Genomic DNA, 19499 nt, shown 5'->3' with positions numbered 1-19499 from the left:
AAAAAAGAGCTTGTGTAGTATTTTTATGTTCTCCTTGTGTAAATGTGAGTGTCTTTCACGTTGTCAGTTCAGGTGAATTAGAAATCTTTAATTTCAGCCCGCTCCACCAGACTGAGCAACAGCTTTATGCACCAGGCTGTTGAGTGATTGAGTGCTGAATCACATCACAAGATACTGGTACACAACCACTATTACGATTTATACATTTCAAAGTGAATGTAGAGCACAGCTGAGTTTTATGCAATCATAATTGCATATTTCATTCATTCTTTATTTTTGCTTTTTACGTTTAATCAGTGTCTGTCATACATATTCTGTACTTCATTGAAACATCACCTACAACAACAGTAGACTGTGACTAACATAGACAGAGGATATTGTCATATACAAAAACACCCCATACTGCTGCTGGTCACTTATACTCATTTTATTAAATATTTAATTTTATTAAAAATAATCTTACCTGACCAACTGACTAAAATATTGCAACTACATATGTCTCATGCACGTGTCGTTAAGACTTTATAATGTACAAGTTAAAGGAACAAAACACAAGAATTGAGCATTTAAACCTTCAAAAGTGAAATACTGTATGTTTGCAGGGCGTTTATAATGACATGCATTATATTGCAATACAGTATGTTCCTCTAATTATATGCACCCCATGATCCCTTTTGCAAAGTTAGCCTGATGATGTTTGAAAATGTCATAGTAGTTTACTAAAGTAATATGTTTGTTAAATAACTATCTTCATGTTTTGATTTGATTTCATCCATGAGGCCCAACAGTCAGTGTTAGAGCCATTTGTATTTGTAATAATTTGTGTCATGTAATTCCCTGTTCGCCACAGCAGGTGGCGCATTGAGGATGCATTAAGTGGCAGCAGGTGAAACCTTATAAGTAGAGGAAGAGGCGGGAGCTCGCCAGGTGTGCTGCTTACCGGGAGAAGCACACAGTTCTTTGACCGTTGTCATTGTCTTTGCCGTCGCCGCCATTAATGTAGTTTTTGTTGTTTTGCATACAAGTTATCAGTAAGTGTATGTAGACTCGTGAAGGCCGCACGGCTGATGGTAGTGAATAAATACATTTTTGAGCATAAGTACGCTACTGATGTTTGATTTACTACATGGAGCCTGTGATGACGTGTCAATCAGTTATCCCGCTAGCAGCCCCTAATTGTGGCTTAGGGTTTGTTTGTTTTTGTTAAAACCAAGTCACTACAGTCAGAATGTATTTATAGCACATTATCTTTCAGTCTCACCAGCAGTTAGAGGGCAGAGAGGCTGAATCTCCTTCCTGCCCTGGTCCAGCTGACCTGGTTGCTATGGTTACAGGTGATGGAGTCATTGCACAGTTAGACATGGGGAGAAGAACCAGAGGTTTTGACCTTTGACTGTTTTTCTCTTTTCTATGTATCAGTGTTTTAAATCTAAAGAAACCTAACTTGAATTAGTTTTGGTAACAACAATATGATAATGTGAGCAGGAAACACTCGCACTTCAGTATAAAAATGAAATTTCAGTTTGTATTACAGTAAAAAACAGTCAGGAGTAAAGATCAGTCAGTTTCTGTAATTGAACAAATCCCTGTCAGTTTCTTTCTATCAGTGGTTGTTTTAAACGGCTTGTCAAACATTGAAGGGTGTCCTTTCACTGTTGAGGTGAGAGACATCTGTACTTTCATGTCATTGTTGAGTTACTAACATTATTGTCAAATTAAGGGGCCATCCACACGGAGACACTTTTTGGTTAAAACGCAGATGTTTTGCATTGTTTTGGCTGATCGTCGAATGAAAAACGAATACTGTAAACGAATTGCCTGAAAACGAAGCTTTCTGAAACCTGGTCCCAGGGTTAAAAAATTCACAAAGGCAGCCCTTGAGTGTTCGTTTGGATGGTGAAGACGCATACCTGCGTTTCGATGATGTCATCGGGACACCCCTCGAGCTTAGCCTTCTCCTTGAGTTTGGTTTCTTCTACTGCTATTTACTATTTGTAAACAGCGCTCAAGCTTTATGTGCATGCTCCGCTCTTCCTCTCCGTTTTTGGTGAATTTCTGAAACTGAAACAGCGCCGCCTATAGGCCTGGAATATGAAGTAGCGTGTTGAGTCGTGTTGAGATGGATCCGTTTGTACGCAAATATTCTTGAAACGATGCCAGGGAAAACGGAGGGAGAAAAGATTGTTTTGGTACGTGTGGACTTGGCCTAACAATAAATATTTGATCAAAATCCATTTCAGTGTAGACAACCAGAAGATGAAGATTAAATAGTCTACAGAGGAGAATGATAATGTTGTAACTTTGATCGGTTACCTAAACTCAGTAACCTTAAAATATGAGACGGAGAACAGAAGTCGTCGAACAGCCAACTGGGATCTTTATTGCAGATACTCAATACCAACAACAAGATAGACCACGAACGGTAAAACAGCCCCGAGGCGCGCCCTTACAGACCCTTTATACCATTGATTGCGTATGGTGTCGTGCGTCATGGTGTCGTGCGTGCATCAGGTCAAGTTGACCTGGCATGTTCAGGCTAATTCTCAGTTTCCTGGAATTCTATTCTTAAGTGTTGGTGGCCAGATTTCCCTGGAATATTAGATATGGTGAAAAACAACTCCTTATTAGGAGTTTGGTGGAATAAACATAATGGCCCGTTCAGCAATGTTGAGCAATCTCCTAACCTTTCGCCTCTGCTGGTGTTTTCCACGTTCTCCTTTCTGATACACACAAATGTAGGATTTGCTCCTACAATAATAATGATAATAACTTTGTGGCACAAAGTTATTATCATTATTATCATCATTATCATTTTTCTCAGTCCCACCCCTGCAAATCTTGGGCCACCTACAGCATCAAGCGCTCCTCCTGTTGCCTCCACCTCAGCAGCACAACCCAGCAGTGATGTAGCAGCATCAAGCGCTCCTCCTTATATTTCATATATTCATTTCAGATTTTTTTGTATTGCTTTCTAATTTGTTCTAAGTATTTTGATTGGGCAATTGCTTTCTTTAAATAAAAGAATGTCCAAGATAAAGCTATTCAGTTTTTGTGAGTATGTACACCAGCAGTGGAATTTACTTCAATGCAAGGGGGGCGCCACCTAAAATCTTGCCTAGGGCGCCAAATTGGTTAGGGCCGGGCCTGCTTTGTGCTCTGAGGTGATAACTCTGTCTAAAGTGCAGATGAAGAGATCTGTTTCCTCTCATGTATAGAGATTGTTTGAGACCTTTCTCTCTCAAACATGATTTAATAAAGTTGACTATGAGATTAGAGACTATATTTCATTTCAGTTTTTTTTTCTTTTTTTCAATTTTCTTTTAGGTTTTTATATGATAATTGTGTTAGCACGAGATTTCACCTGCAGTGCTCAAATATTCCTAAAATAACATTGTAAAAGGGGACTTTCTGTTCAGAGGCCAAAGTTTGAAACAACCTGTTCTGAGATGTGTGGTTTCAGAGGCAACACGTTCGCTAACTGCAGTGCAGAAAGCCATTTACCACTTCCTCACTTGTCATATGAAGGACATAATGTCTCACATCGAGCTTCTCGTTGTCGTTTATGTGCTGTGTTCGTGGGAAACACAAGGTAAAACTTGTTTATTTAAATATTTTCTGTTGCTGGTTGACTTTGTTTCCAAAATCTGGTTGTTGTAGTGAGGCACTGCTGGAAATTGTTTCTGAATTAGACATTAATGAATGATTAATGAAGATATTTGAAAATTTGAGCTTTTTTAAATTATATATTTGGGTATTTTTGTCTTTATTTGAAAGTAAATGGCATAAAGACCATCCGGAAACAGGGAGAGAGAGACATGAGGTCCTTTGCTTTAGTCGAACCAGGGACGTCGCCATTATGCAGCATGTGCTGTAACCATGAGGCTACCAAAGCACCATTTATTACTCCATCCCTATCCATGTTTCAAAAAATGGGGTTTGTTATCTCTCTGGTGGATGCAAATGAATAACAATTATAAGAATTAATGATAAAGCATTCTTCGGTGCAATAAATACTATAATACAACAATACATTGTTAATTATAATAATAATTATTCATTTTATTTAAAGAGAGAGAGAGAGTTACAGTAGTCCAGACGGGATGTGATCAGGGTGTTTACCAGGATAGCGGTGCAGGTTGGTGAAAGTGAGGGACGGAGACGATTGATGTTACGTAGATGGAAGTATGCAGACCAAGTAACGTTATTGATGTGGGCTTGGAAAGATAGTGTGCTGTCCAGGATGACACCCAGACTCTTTACCTGAGGGGATGGAGGAACAGTGGAATTGTTGATGGACATGGAGAAAGTGTTGAGTGTTGCTAAGGTTGATCTGGTACCGATGAGGAGGACCTCAGTTTTTTCGCCGTTGAGTTTAAGAAAGTTGAATGAGAGCCATGATTTAATTTTCAGTAACCCTAGAGACTTGAGAGGAGCCAGATCTCAGGTTCTTGATTTGAACAAACTGTGTGCAGCCAGAGAGATATGATGTGAACCAAGCCAGAGATGGAAACCAGACTGAAATTGTTCATAGAGGTTGTTAGACAGATGGGTGTGGACCTGAGCTGCAACAGTTCTTTCTAGTATTTTGGAGAGAAACAGCAGGTTTGAGATGGGATTGAAGTTGTTCAAATCATTCAGATCGGCGCCACGTTTTTTGAGTGTTGGTGTTAAACTAAAGTATGTTTTATGTATTCTTGTTAAAGGCCCTAATATATCTAGGCAGGGATTCTTAAAAAATTTAATATTTTTGTGTTATTAAAGTAAAAATACAAAGGCTTTTATGGTTGAGGTATGTGCTTTGTTGCTTTGACTTTCAGTTTATTTTTCAACTGGTACAGTAGATAATATTTGTGAAGTTTTTAAAATTTAGTATATTTGCTTTCAATATCTGCACTGTCAGACTGATTCATCTTTAATTAATTTTTGGTGTGTTTTCTATAAATTGTGATTTACAACAAATTTCAAAACCTTTGCCACACTGTCAGGAATATAATTATTTTGGGGGAATACATAACAATTTTTAATTTATTTTTCTGACCTTAAAAAGAGTTAAGTAAAAAAAAAAGTATACATTTCCTGGACTCCTAATTACATTTATTAAAACCAACAATGAAACACCGAGACAGTTCTCAGATTATGTGTGAAAACTTTAAAACACTGAATAAGATTACACAAATTAATGAGATGAACACAATAAATGATGGTTAATAAAAAATGGCTTTATATCAGAGTTTTAGGAAAAAACACAAACTTGAACTCATCTTCTTTGAAGCATGTGTGTGTGTGTGTGTGTGTGTGTGTGTGTGTGTGTGTGTGTGTGTGTGTGTGTGTGTGTGTGTGTGTGTGTGTGTGTGTGTGTGTGTGTCTCAGAGCATTTTCTGGTCACCAAATTAGGAACAGGATCTATTTTGTGCTTGCAGATTGAATTTGCTACTTTTAATGTAGAGCGGAATTGATATCCACAGAAAACCTGATAAAGCTAATTGAGGAAATCAAATGTTCACTTTATTTTCCACAGTACATTTTTTAATGGCTTGTTTTGAGTGATTGAAACCTTGGTATTTTTTGACTTGATAAAATGATGAAGACTAGTCATATAATTGATTACAAGCAGCCACAGACCATCTATACATCTATATCTCTACTTTTATACATCTAAATCTACAGTGAGGAGCTTGTTGTAAAACTGCTTCACTGTTGGAAGAGCTGCAGCTTCTGTCTTCTCACTCTCTGTTGAACCTCTAAAACAATTTTTTTCCTGATAAACATTCACTTGTTTGAATAAATGTACAGTGTTACAGCAGATATTTTACAAATTGAAAATGTCCCAACAGGAAACATTTTTATTATCAGATGATAATTACAACAAAATACAGTAAATTATTGCTTGTTGAGATTTTGGCCTGAGAAACTGTAGCTAGACATCTCTCTTTTTAGACAGCAGGTGGCTGAATGATGATAACAGTCACAATGTAACAGAGCATGGAAGATGAAGCATCTGTATTTTGTAAAGGGGGAAATGTGCTGTTCAAATTTAGTTAGCATTAATACTTTAAATGAACAGTACATCCCTTCATCTTCTCAAATTCAAATACGTGAATTAGTAATGAAAAATGCAAAACTTTATTGCATGTATAAACATTACTCAGAGTTTGGTGAGAAGAGGCAGTGACAGCAATACTCTCACTTATTAAAAACAATGGTGACTGAAAAAACATACAAGTGATTTTAATGTGTGTTCTTTTTACAGGGTCCAGTGCTGTGACAACTGTGTTTGTGCAGAAAGGGAAGGATTTACATCTGGATGTTAACAATCCTGTTGATCTCAAAGGAAAAGATGAATTTAAATGGACAGTCAATGACACTAACAATGTAGTGAGATTACGTTCTGGTGAAGAACCTATACAAAGTCAGGAAGATAGTTATAAAGGAAGGGTTGAGTTTTCTGTACAAAATCACTCTTTGCTTTTGAAGAATGTGCAACACAGCGACAGTGGAGATTACACTGCACTCATAAGTGGAGACAAAACCCAACGTGTAGCTGAATACAAGGTCATAATTCAAGGTAGGTTCCTTTAGATTTCAAACATTGATACACAGTAGTACTCTGTTTTATAACCCTTCACACCTACCTTTTGTCCTCTAGATACAGTGTCTCCAGTTCAGCTGTCCGTGAACTCTGTGTCTAACAGCAGAGAGTCCTGTAACCTCACTGTGACCTGCAGTACAGAGGACTCTCTCATCAACAGCACTTTTAGATGTGACAACCAAACCTGCAATCAGGAGGGAGGAGATCAGTCAGAGGTCACAACCTCTGGTTCTTCTCTCCGTATCTACCTGTTGAATGACTCCATCATCTGTAACCATAGCAACCAGGTCAACTGGACCAGAGACATGATGGAGATTCAGCCTCTCTGCTCTCTAACTGCTGGTGAGACTGAAAGACTATGGGGTTAGGTTTAGGGTTACACATTAACATTTTCTTAACTGTCAGAAACAGTCTTTGGCTGCGTTCACACTGTAAGCCAAAATCCGATTTTTAGCCAATCTAGATTGGAACCAGATGGCTCTTATGAAGTCTGAACAGTCATAAATCACATGAAATCCGATTTTTGGAAACCAGATCGAAACCACCTTTGGGAGGTTGTCTCAAATTGCATTTGGACAGATGTGTCTGATCCTGAACAACTCCAAACACTCAAATCGGATTTGACTGTCCGTGACGTCTCTCTACGTCTCTACGCTACGTCACTCTATGCGACACCAGACCCACGCTTATTCCAGTTTTGTTGCTAGCTGATATCACTGGAGGCAACGGAGGACGTCGAAAACATCAGTCCATGGACAGAGGACCAAACCATATTCTTAAGCTTCGTGGAGATGGCTCAGTTCAAGCGAAGCTCGAGGGTTTGTTGTTGCTGTCGCAATTATATGACATCACACAATACACGCTAGAATCTGATGCCTCCACTCCGACAACGTTGCCACAGCAACCTGTCAGATTGGTCATTAATGTGGCCCAGTCTGAACAGAGACAAATCCGATTTGGACACTTGCTAAAAACAGTGTGGACAGTCAGGCCTAAAAATCAGATTTTAATCAGATTTGCCTGCAGTCTTTGTTACTGAGTACATTTGAGTGAAAAACAATGTTCTACATCATCAAGTGCTCAATAACAACAAATCAGCCTTTCTCCCTGCAGCATGAAGCAGCACGCACCTCAGTATATTTATATTTTGGTAATGCTACAATTTGAGATAAAGCAGGTCCAGTACCAGGCTGAAGTGACTGAGGATGTTAATAAATCATGATGAAAGCATTTTTTTCATAAATAAAATGATTTAACCATGCAATAGCCTCAGAAAGGCAAAACAACAACATAAGGCTACTGTTTCAAATTCAAAGTAAACATTTCTTCATTAGAGCAGAGTGATAACTACTTTTTGAATTCATGAATGGATGTCTGTTAAAATCAGCAGGAGGAGGCGCATGGAAACAGTTGTCTGTCCTCTGGGGTTGTGTCTGTTGTGATGGCTTTCTCTATTTACAATAATCTCATGTGCATAAATTAACCAAAATGGGGGAACAAATTGTATCTCGTACAGATACAATAGAATTGTGTGCTCAATGTAAAAAAATGTGGTTTCAGTAAAAAAAACATTTTATTTTTCCCATGTCCCCTTAAGGGTATATAATTTGTAGCTAGAAATGTATTAAAAGTTATGAATCTAGGAATTTTTGGAAGTTAACTCAAACATGTAAAACATATTTTATCTTCTATCTTTTATCTTGGATTTTTTTTTTATTCATTTGCAGTTCCTGATACGGGTACAAGAGTAGCCATTTGGATTGTGCTTCCAGTTTTCCTTTTCCTTTTCCTTGTCCCTGTCCTTGGCTGCCTAATCAAATGTAAGTCCCAGTGTATATTTCATCTCTAGAGTAATAATGTAATTGAAATCTTCATCAATGTTTTTATATGAATTCCGTCATTGAAGCAGAGAATACCCACCACACCCACAAACCTCTCATGTATGATTAAACAATGGCATCAGAGTGATGTCAGCAAACAACTATTTTCTATGTAAAGATAAAGTGGAGTAATGACTGAAGCCTCACTACCTCTGTGTGTGTTGTAATCTGAGCTTCTCTGTTCTTTGTTTTGATAACTGGTCTGGCCATGTGTGATTTCCACTTTGTCCTTTATGTCTGTTTCCAACATGGTGGCTGTATGTTGTAGCGGTTTAAGCAGATTTAATTCTTCAACCCCACAAAGGATACATGTTAAAACCATGACCCCAGAAAAGAAATGTTCCACAACACATTTTATATAGATATGCAACACAAAAGGAACACAAAATGAATACTTAAATAATGCCAACCACACCACCATTTGAATTTCCACAAAAATAATATTAGAGCACACAAGCAAAACAAAACTCTTCACAACTCAGTCCTGGTCCAAACAAAAGAATAATGGTACCGGGTGCTCCGTTCCGGGTTTTTCCGGTTATCAGTCCAGTTCAGTTCAAACAGTTCAGTTTCTAAAGCAAAATAATGTATATATATATATTAAGTGTGTGTGTGTGTGTGTGTGTGTGTGTGTGTGTGTGTGTGTGTGTGTGTGTGTGTGTATTATTACTAAGCAAATCAACAATGTTTTTTTGACAGACCAGAAAAGAAAAGGAAGAATGAACTGTGAAAATACAATATATGCCAGTCCTCAGGTAAGTACCACGTGTTGTTTTTCTTATATAACTCTCCCAAATAAGAACAGAGGAAGAGACTTTCATATTGAGAATAATTTAACAGTTAAGACCTGATATTCGGAAACAGGTGAAATGTTAAAAAAAATCAAAAAGCATGCACTTGTCAGTCTATAACCATGCAGTCTATCTAAATGACCTCCATCTCTGTGCTACAACTGCTTCACCCAGTCTGCTGAACTGGTGCTGCTGCTTGCTGCTACTGAACAGGACACATACAGATTTCACTGTTTATGCTGATTTCTTGTGTTTAATATATTTCTGTGAACTGAATTACTTCCAGAAGTATCACAACCTACCTGTCCAAACCTGTAGTTTGAGTTCTCATTGAACAGGTTTAAATATATATACTGTACTGAGTTTGTCAGACAAAGTGAAAATGAAAACATTTTTCTAACATGGTTGTTTGATTTATCTCTAGGGAATCAATCCTGACCAAACTCCTAATCAGACTGCCACAGAGGATGCTTCAAGTCGTTTTGTAAACACCACTTATGCTTTGGTAGAAGTTTCAACTGGGCCCAAAAGATCGACTGAGCCTAAAAAGACCACCTTGCCAGAGACCATTTATTCTGAAGTTAACAAGGCTCCAAAGTCCAACGACCACCCAGAACTGAAAAACACAGATAATGATGATGATTCAGTCCACTGACAGGACCAAATCGTGGTGTGTCATGATGGATCTTAAGTCCCACTCAGCCTTCAGTCTGGTCTTCAAACACATTGCTTAAAGAACTTGCTGGACCCTCTTGCAGGTCTTTTGTTACAGAAACAGCTGCACGGAACATTTCCAGAAAGACTCAAAACCGTATTTGCAATGTAAAAATGTTCGGGTGTTGGTGTTTGGTGACTTTGTTCAGGAATTACTTTACATTACCACAAACACATCAGAGGAAGCAGAGGTGCTGGAAGTGCTGTTGTTGTCAGGAGACAATGAAATATACCATAAAAAACGGTGTATAAGTCGCAGTCTATTTTGGGGGGTGTCATACTGTTAAAGACTGGTTCATTTGAATGCACCAGTAGCTATTCATTTATAGACATATATGTTTATAGTCTAAAACTTTCTCAGTTTACTTAGAATTGAAAAAACTAAAACCTATATACAAAAAAGGTGATTAAAAACAGGACACAGGTGAGTGAAACAAGACACAGGTGAAACACATGAGGGAATCAACTAAGGCGGAAAAACACAGGAAGTAAAAATAACCCCACACGAGAAGAAAATCTTTCAAAATAAGACACAATAGCAACTACAGACAGGATGTGACAATTCGCTGCCAAAACAGCTGGAGCAAGCAGCGTGTGCTTGGCACCGCTGTCTATAGGATGTTATAGTTCATAAGTGTGGACGCAGACATCATTATGTTTAAAGTTATAGTTACTGTTATAGTAATCATTCTTAGTGTGGACAGCCTTTTACATACCTACTGTATAGTCATATGCAGATCCAACCTCTCTTTGTGTTTTAAAAATGAATAGGACACACCGGTACAGAAGACGCACCTCACTTTTAAATGAAATGAAAAAATATTGTGTTAAAGGTGTGATTTATACACCATATTTACGTTAGTTTCCTTTCACCTGGATAGTTTTAATAAGTGATGTTGTCTGGGTAATGTTGTCTTTGTAAAATTTGAGTGTGGTCTAGACCTGTACTATGTGAGTAGTTGTCTGTGTTGTTGTTTTGTATTGTAATTAAAATGGAATTGAACATATTTTTTTAACATATTAAAAAACAAAAACAAAAGGAATGAAGTACACTTTTCATGTGTTGCTTTATCAGATTCACTCTGTGCTTGATTGCTTTATTACTTTTAAATAGTCCAGCACTGATCAACAGAGAATCTAACAGGGTCACATGTAGCATCTCATTTTCTAATACTAATGCACTTTAAACACGCTCTTCCTGATGTACTGCTAGATTGTGATCACAATCATCATGCAGTCACCTGCTAAAAGGAGACTGAAAGAAGACACTGGCTACAGTTTTTAGACATGCATTAAGCACTGTGCATGTACTACATTCCATTACAGTGCATTATAACATCAGTTTGTCTGGTTCTGCATGATTTAGCTTTAATTAGCTTTAATTCTTCAGGTCTGAATTTTGTGCATCATCTTCATTTCCTGCAAACCATATTGAAATAAGATCATGAGCTCAAAGTCGTAGCAACTAGCAGGACTTTCATTACGGATGATTCCGACTCTTCAGTTTTATCCACAATCCTCAGTGTGTTAATCACAATTATAAAGTAAGCTCAGGTTTTATTACTATATTTGCAATGAAATTAAAATGTTGAATGTATTTGTTTAGTTTCACTTTAACACATATTTAGGTAGGTCAGTGCACGTACACTATAACCACTTCCTTTCTGACTCAGTATAACACCTCTTTTATTGTCAGCCTGCAGGTAGTGTGAACATTGGTTAATGCCCAAAATGGACCTGCAAAGGCATGCAATGCTTTTTGTTCTTTATGCAGACTATATTTCCTTTGACCTGATATGTTGAACACTTTGAACTGCATCAATATTGTGTGGCAAACAAACATGTTTAAATGCAGCTCACTTTATATACATGCAGTTTGTTTGCAAAGTATTTAGATAGTTTTTAAAAAACCTTCTAATGTTACTGTTTTAGTTTAGTTATGGTTTATTTTAAGGCTTTCTGAAGCCTGTCTTCTAATACTATTAGGTGCATTGGGACATGGCTTGTTTTCATTTTTTAAATAAGATCTTCTTTCAATATGGTTTGCAGGAAATGAAGATGATGCATATGTCAAAATTCAGACCTGAAGAATTAAAGCTAATTAAAGCTAAATCATGCAGAACCAGACAAACTGATGTTATAATGCACTGTATGTAATGTAATGTAGTGCATGCACAATGATTAATGCATGTCTTCTGAATGACCAAACCCACTTATGCATTAAAATTATATGTTAACAAAGACTTACAGATTTTAAACTATAGGCTACTATAGGCTACATCACACATACGGCTATAGAGTCAAAATGTAAATGATTTTGAAAGTGACCCATTGCAAAATCATGGTGTTAACATGCGTCTCAGGTGATCTGATCGTAAGTGGACAGTGTTAAATACAAATGTAAACGGCCACCAAGATGCATTGTGACAGATAACTCTAATCAAGGCAGATGGTCGCCCACTAGAGCCTAGTGTTTTAATAGCCACTGTTGCCAAGTGCTTGCTCATGTGGAAATGTTGAATCTCTTTAAATTAAATTTGCTGGTTCCAATATGCAACATCACCACTAGATGCCACTAAATCCTACACACTTGTACTGAAACTAAATCAAAGCTTTTAGATAATGGCACACAGATACTGTAGTTGAGTGGTTAGAGTGCATGCTTCATATGCAACTGACCCTGGTTCGAATCCCCCTCTCTCTCTCCCATGTTTCCTGTATGTCTACTGCTAAATAAAGGTGTATATACAAGACAAAATCTTTAAAAAAAGATAAATATACAAATAAGATTATATGTTAGTGTGCAGCGATAGGTTCAAATAAATAATGGAGCAGACAGAAGAGACAAACTGGTTTTAATAAGACTGCACAAACAAACTTCAGGAACAAATATCTGCATTGCATTGATTTGTATTGATGATGTAAAACTGATTTATTTTTAAGGCAAAACATGTTTATTAAGACAGAAAAGTAGGTGAAGTAAAGAAGATTAAATCAGCACCTATGTGAGTGAGGAAGCAACATCACACTCTTCATTAAGAGAGACTGACTATTGTGATATGTAGCACAACAAGCGAGCACAGCTCTATAATCTGAACTGCATTCCTACTATAGACGGTATATTCCTACTCATGCACAGTGGCGTCTGCTGTTCTACTTGATAACAAAGTGAATAACAGATTTGTTGGTGTAGAGTCATCTCTTCATTCTTGCTTCTTGAGCCTCTCCATTAGATGGACACTGATGACGGCAGACACCATGATGATCAGACCAACAGAGAACACAACTGTCTTCACCAGGCACAGAGAGAAACCTGCAACACAACAAAACAGTTATTATATTACAGTTTTGATAATACAGCAAAACATACAGCATACTAGACGTAATAATATATATTTAGAAAACATTTTGTGTGCTTTGTTATATTGTCTGACTTTAATACTTCATTGAAGCAACGACTACAACAACAGTAGAATATTTGTTGTAAAAAAGACTATTCACTGCCAGGAACTCGACTCATTTTAGTATTGTCTTTTATTAAAAATAATTGTAGCAGCATTCATTTAAATTATTAAAACATTTTAACTGAATGTGTCTCATGCAGTTGTCATTCAGATTTTAGATTATGCAAGTTAAATGAACACAATACAAGAATTGAGTATTCAAACTTTCAAAAGTGAAATACTGTATGTTTGCAGGGCATTTGTATTGACATGCAATATCGCATGTTCCTGTTATTTTGTGCAGTCTATGTATGATCCCTCGTACCCGAAGAAAAAATGTCACGGAAGTGTAACCTACGTCAGTAAAATTTCATCCCTCATGAGAGCAGAGATGATGAATCTCCTTCATGTCTCTAGTCCAGCTGACCTAGTTGCTATGGTTACAGATGATGAAGTCATTCAACAGGTAGACACGGAGAGAAGAACCAGAGGTTGTGTTATTTGACTGCTCTCCTCCATCCTGATTGCAGGTTTGGTTGTCACATGTAAAAGTGCTGTTGATGAGAGAGTCCTCTGTACTGCAGGTCACAGTGAGGTTACAGGACTCTCTGCTGTTAGACACAGAGTTCACTGATAGATTAACTGGAGACACTGGATCTCGAGGACAAAAGGTAGGTGTGAAGGGTTATAAAACAGAGTACTACTGTGTATCAATGTTTGAAATCTAAAGAAACCTACCTTCAATTATGACTTTGTATTCAGCTAGAAGTTGGATTTTGTCCTCAGTAATGAGTGCAGTGTAATCTCCACTGTCGCTGTGTTGCACATTCTTCAAAATCAAAGAGTGATTTTGAACAAAAAACTCAACCCTTCCTTTATAACTGTCAAGTATTCTTGCTCTTTTATCAGGAAATAATCTCACTACATTGTGAGTACAATTGACTCTCCACCTAAATTCATCGTCCTTTCCTAGAATGACAGGTTTGTTAACATCCAGATGTAAATCCTTCCCTTTCTGCACAAACACAGTTGTCACAGCACTGGACCCTGTAAAAAGAACACACATTAAAATCACTTGTATGCTTTTTCAGTCACCACTGTTTTAAAAGTGTTCATTCAGAAATTTTAGTATTAAAGAGTATTTCTGCCAATGCCTTAAACATTATTCTTTGTGATTTGGTAAAAGTAAAATAATGGCAGACAGCCTTATTTAGATGAATAGACTGTGTGTGTGTGTGTGTGTGGTGTGTGTGTGACTTTGAGTAAGACTGTCTTACTATGAGCCTTTTCAATTTGAATCATATGTTGTCTCTTAGTGCATTTGATTCATTTTTGCCTAACAACTATAAAATGCTTCTCAGTTAAAAAAAACAACGTAAAGATTACGTGTTCCTGACAATGAGCAGAAAGTCGTAGCAAGTAGTATGTCTTTCATTGCAGATGATTTCAGCTCTTCAGTTTTGTCCACAATCCTTAGTGCATTAATCACAATTATAAAGTCTGCACAGGTTTTATTACTTCATCTGCAATAAAATTAAAATGTAATATGTTTGTCCTACCTGCTAATTCTTTGCAGAGCAGAAGTCCCAGCATCACAAAGATAAACATCTTGGTCTGTGGCTGCCCTGACTTCAAAGTGCAGGGCGGAGGACTTGGTGGAGAGCTTTTGTGTCACAAGTATATATTTCCTATCAAAACCACAAACTCAGTGTCACCATGTCAACTTGTCTGTTCAAACTTTTTCTCCAAGCTCTATTTCACTGTTTGAAATCCGCTGATAGAGAATTAATTAAGCTCCTCGTCAGAAAATATGTTTTGTCTCAGTCAATGAAAAGCTTTAAATAAATAATAATACTATATTTACAGGAAGAGGGTCTGCATGTTGCACCAGAGTTAGCTTAAGGAATATTTTCATCTGTAGACCATTGGGACAAAAATCATTTAAAATGTTATCCTGCTAGAGTATTTGCTGTATTAGTTCAGTTTGATCTACTTAATCATACTTATTTAGGTAGCTCAGTGCACATACGCTATAACCACTTCCTTTTTATACGGTGCAGTATAACACCTCTTTCATTGTCAGCCTGAAGGTAATGTGAATTTTGGTAAATGTCCAAACAGAAAACCAACATGTTGCAACAATGAAAAATGTGAACTCATTAATCATAGGTGTGTTTTGGGCGTAACATGCGGTAAATCAGATGGAGTGTCATCTTCCATTCCCTTTAAAAGCCAGGAGTGCTGTCACTTTGGCAGGTTGCTATTATAACAGCACATTTGTCATGCAATGCCTTTCAAGAATAAAACATGAGTTACTTCTGCTGAAAAGAAAGTCATAACTGACCAGTCTGATGAGTGTAGAGCCTGGTGTCATCAGCTGATTTAATAAACAGTAAGGCTGTGCATAATGGCACGGCGCTCTGTGCAGCATCTCAGAGGCTGCACATTTATCAGTCCTACATTCATTAACAGATTAATACAGCTGTTTTAACCACAGATGTTCAGATGCTTTTCTTGTTGTTAAAATCACTAAGTGGCAGCGGTGCGGCTTTCCTCCAGAAGCAGACGTGGTTCTGGGACCCAGTTTCCACAAAAACACCAACAACTCACTTTGTGCTGCATATCACAGTATATGTAGCTGCTCACCACACAGGCATTGTGGTGCTTGTGTGGTGAGCAGGTATTTTATAATATATTGATGTAATACTTTTATTTCTATTTGTTTGTATGTTTGTGTGCTGCCTGTCCCTGTGTGTGTAACAGGCAGAGTGTACATTCATTGTGCACCCACTTTATTAAAATCTTGATAATGCGGCAGTAGTAATAACAGTGAAATATGTTCCACTGACTTTAAACCTGTTTTTTTTGGTCAGTGACGCAAACGCTTTCCTCTACCTCAAAATATCAACGCGTCACCGACATGCCTGACGACACCTCATTTTGAGACCAACACGTCCATGGGCGTACAGACTGGTGCAAGTGCATTTGCTATTTAAACAGCGTAGGAGCAAGGTGAGAAAATGACAACTGCGTCAGTCTGAAAGACACATACGTGGCACCCATCTTCCGGTGTGGGCTGACTGCAGGATGGGGCCTGAAGAGTACAAAGGAAAATGATAATAATGATAATTATTTTATTCTAATGGAAATGCTTGATGATGATGGTTAGACATGAGAGACAAAGTGTGACAGATATGTTGAAAATAGTTTTTAATCATTTTCTAATTAACATTAAGCTCTGAGGTGTTAACTCTGTCTAAAGTGCAGATGGAGACATCTGTTGGAAAACTGGTTTCCAAATGAGACCCTTCTCCCTGAAACATGTAGTAAAGTTGATTATGAGATTAGAGGCCATATTTCATTTCAGTATTTCTCAGTATCATTTTAGATTTGTATATGATGTGTTGGCACAACATTTCACCAGTGGTTTGAAACATGTGCAACCTGAGACAAGACCCTCATACTGACTGCAGAGCACAAAGACTTTTACCACTTCCTCACTGTGTCACATCAAACACACAATGGCTCTCCCTGCGCTTCTCTTGGCTGTTTGTGTGCTGTATTCATGGCAAACACAAGGTAAAACATTTTTGTTGTAAATATTTTCTGTTGTTGGTTGATTTTGTGTATGGCTTTTGTAGTGAGGCACTGCTGGAAGTTGTTTTTGAATTAGACATTATTGACATAATATACTATAAAAAGTAAAAGTTCCCTTGCCAGAGTTGAACCAGAGATGCGGTGGTTATGTGCGATGACCACTCGGCTACCAAAGAACTCCTAATTTGCATTTTCTAAGATGTTGTCATTTATTATTCCAGTCCTATTCATGGTTGAAAAAATACAACAATACATTAAACTAAAGTATGCATTATTTATTCTCAAATATATCCAGAGATTTAAAAAAAAGAAAAGAAACATTTTTGTTTTATTAAAGTAAAAATACTAAGGGTATTGCAACCATTACAGTAGATAAAGTTGAGGAGCTGTGGCGTAGATTTTTGGAGCTTTTAAAATGTAGTATATTTCCTTTCTATATCTGTACTGTTAGACTGAGCGATGTTTAATTTATTTTTTATCTTAATTACGTTTCCATCAAATTGTGATTTACAACAAGTTTCAAAGCCTTCACCACACTGCAACACAATATAATTATTTTGGGGAAATACATACAACTTATTCATCATCAATTTATTTAGCTGGCCTTAAAATAGTAAAATGAAAAAAAAAATTGAAATCAGCCTGAACCTGATAGATAGAGTTGCCATTTGGTTTAATTTTCAGTCTAAAATAAAAATGGAAAGTGGATGGTGATGGGACCAGACAAAAACAAATGTGCATGTCTAAGTCTGTACAATTTACATGTATGTGTACACAGCATGTGTGTATGAGCGAGGAATAGTGTGTGTGTGGGGTGGTGTATGTGTGAGTATGCGTGGGTGTGTGAGTGTGTGTACGTGTGTGCATACAAGAGAGAGGGTTAGGGTTAGTCCCTACTAACCCACCAACAGCTTAAATGACTAACAGAGAAAGAGAAGAAAAAGGAAGTGGGTGCTCTGTCCACAGATGATGTGAGGCACAGTGGGGTCTGTATCTGTGTTATCTGAAACTATTAATCAACAAAGCAGCTTATTTTCTTTCACGATGATGTTAAACACAGGTCCGGATGTCTGTTACTGGGAGAGTGGGCTTGATGCGAGCTGCGTGGTGTTAAAGGTCTATTAGGGAAAAAGATCCAAGATCCATGATTACTTATTAATAATTAATAATGATTTATGATAATTATTAGTCATTATTAATAACCAAACTCCACTTCCCATTTAGGGTGCCTTGTAGTGAAGGTACCCAACAGGGGCGGACTGCACATCAGGAACACCGGGACAATTCCCGGTGACCTTGACTGAACAGTCAACTTCACCAACAACAATATAGTGAGCAAAAATCAGCTGCAGGATGCCCGGACCAATCAAATCCATGTAGCTTTGTGGTGATGACGGGCAACAGTAGACTACAGTGGAAAATTAAAATGTCTCTGCTGCGCGGAGAGAAGCAGCTAAAGCTTGATTTATGCTGCATAGCTACGCTGTCATTAACCTTTCGAAGTTCTGCGTCGAGGAAACGCGTTGCTCTGCAATTCACCGCCATGCCGCTAGGGGGTGTGACTGTGTGTGTGTGTGGTATCCGTATCCTTGTTTATCTTCCAGTCACAGTAGACAATGGCGACCGAGGTAGAGCGGGTGAAGGCTGATTTATACTTCTGCGTCGGACCGACAGCGTAGCTACGTGCAGCCCTCTGCATTGACATGGACCCCTACGGCGTAGCCTGACGTGCACCTCCAAAAAATCCTAACTACGCGTCACAGCAACGCGGACCGCAAGGGCTGTGATTGGTCCGGTCAAAGTGTCAGTTCCTCTGGCAGTTGCTTTATTTATTAATAATAAACAAAAGGTATGTGTTTTGTATTATTAGAGCACATAGCGCAATGCTACATGCACAATCCTTGACGCAGAACTTCGAAAGGACAACAACGGTGTCGGAGCAACGGCATAGCAACGGCATAGCAACGGCGTCTCTCCGACGCAGAAGCATAAATCAGCCTGGAGTTTGGAGTTGGAGCTCATCAATATTTGCGGAGGTGGTCTGGAGAAAGAAAACGGAAAAAGCAACTGCCGGAGGAACTGATGTTTTGAGCGGACTGCGTTGCCGTGACACATTGTTAGGAGTTTTTGGAGGTGCACATCGACGTGACGCAGAAGTATAAATCAACTCTGTTACTGTTTGCTGTCACTCGTGTTGCTCCCTTCTGCTCTGGTCGACCAAGCTAGAGAGTGAATGAAGACAGGGAGCTGACAGTAAGAATACTGGTGAATCAGATCAATAAAACGTTATTTTCTGGTTTCACACACACACACACACACACACACACACACACACACACACACACACACACAGAACAATAACAAAAACTATCATAATTCATGAAAATGAATTTACAAACATTACGTTTTACAAACATTAAAGGCAGTGACAGCAACTCTTACTTCTTAATGACAACTTTTAAAAACAGTGGTGACTGAAAAAGCA

General features: G+C 37.9%; 1 protein-coding gene and 1 pseudogene across 1 annotated transcript; one reads left to right on the top strand and one right to left on the bottom strand.

The window, feature by feature from the left end:
- Window positions 1-2490: 2490 nt before the first annotated feature.
- LOC128369708 (SLAM family member 5-like) lies at window positions 2491-9867 on the top strand. The gene is made up of 5 exons (XM_053330787.1): window positions 2491-2546; window positions 6258-6565; window positions 6647-6931; window positions 8317-8409; window positions 9685-9867. Exons 1-5 carry the CDS (start codon window positions 2491-2493, stop codon window positions 9696-9698), a joined length of 756 nt encoding a protein of 251 aa, XP_053186762.1. The 3' UTR covers window positions 9699-9867.
- A 3920-nt stretch (window positions 9868-13787) lies between these two features.
- LOC128369707 (uncharacterized) lies at window positions 13788-15025 on the bottom strand (annotated as a pseudogene).
- Window positions 15026-19499: the final 4474 nt, after the last annotated feature.

This window comes from Scomber japonicus, chromosome 12 (assembly GCF_027409825.1).
Source record: "Scomber japonicus isolate fScoJap1 chromosome 12, fScoJap1.pri, whole genome shotgun sequence".
Lineage (NCBI taxonomy): Eukaryota > Metazoa > Chordata > Actinopteri > Scombriformes > Scombridae > Scomber > Scomber japonicus.
Note: the sequence above shows the minus strand (reverse complement) of the source record. Positions and strands in the feature narration are given on the sequence as shown.

What these genes read in the sequence shown, in the direction of transcription:
- LOC128369708 (XM_053330787.1), top strand. Translation starts at nt 2,491, where the DNA reads ATGGTGTCGTGCGTGCATCAGGTCAAGTTGACCTGGCATGTTCAGGCT. An exon ending in CATGTTCAGGCTAATTCTCA is followed by an intron (nt 2,547 to 6,257) that starts GTTTCCTGGAAT and finishes TACAGGGTCCAG; the next exon opens with TGCTGTGACAACTGTGTTTG. An exon ending in ATACAAGGTCATAATTCAAG is followed by an intron (nt 6,566 to 6,646) that starts GTAGGTTCCTTT and finishes TTTGTCCTCTAG; the next exon opens with ATACAGTGTCTCCAGTTCAG.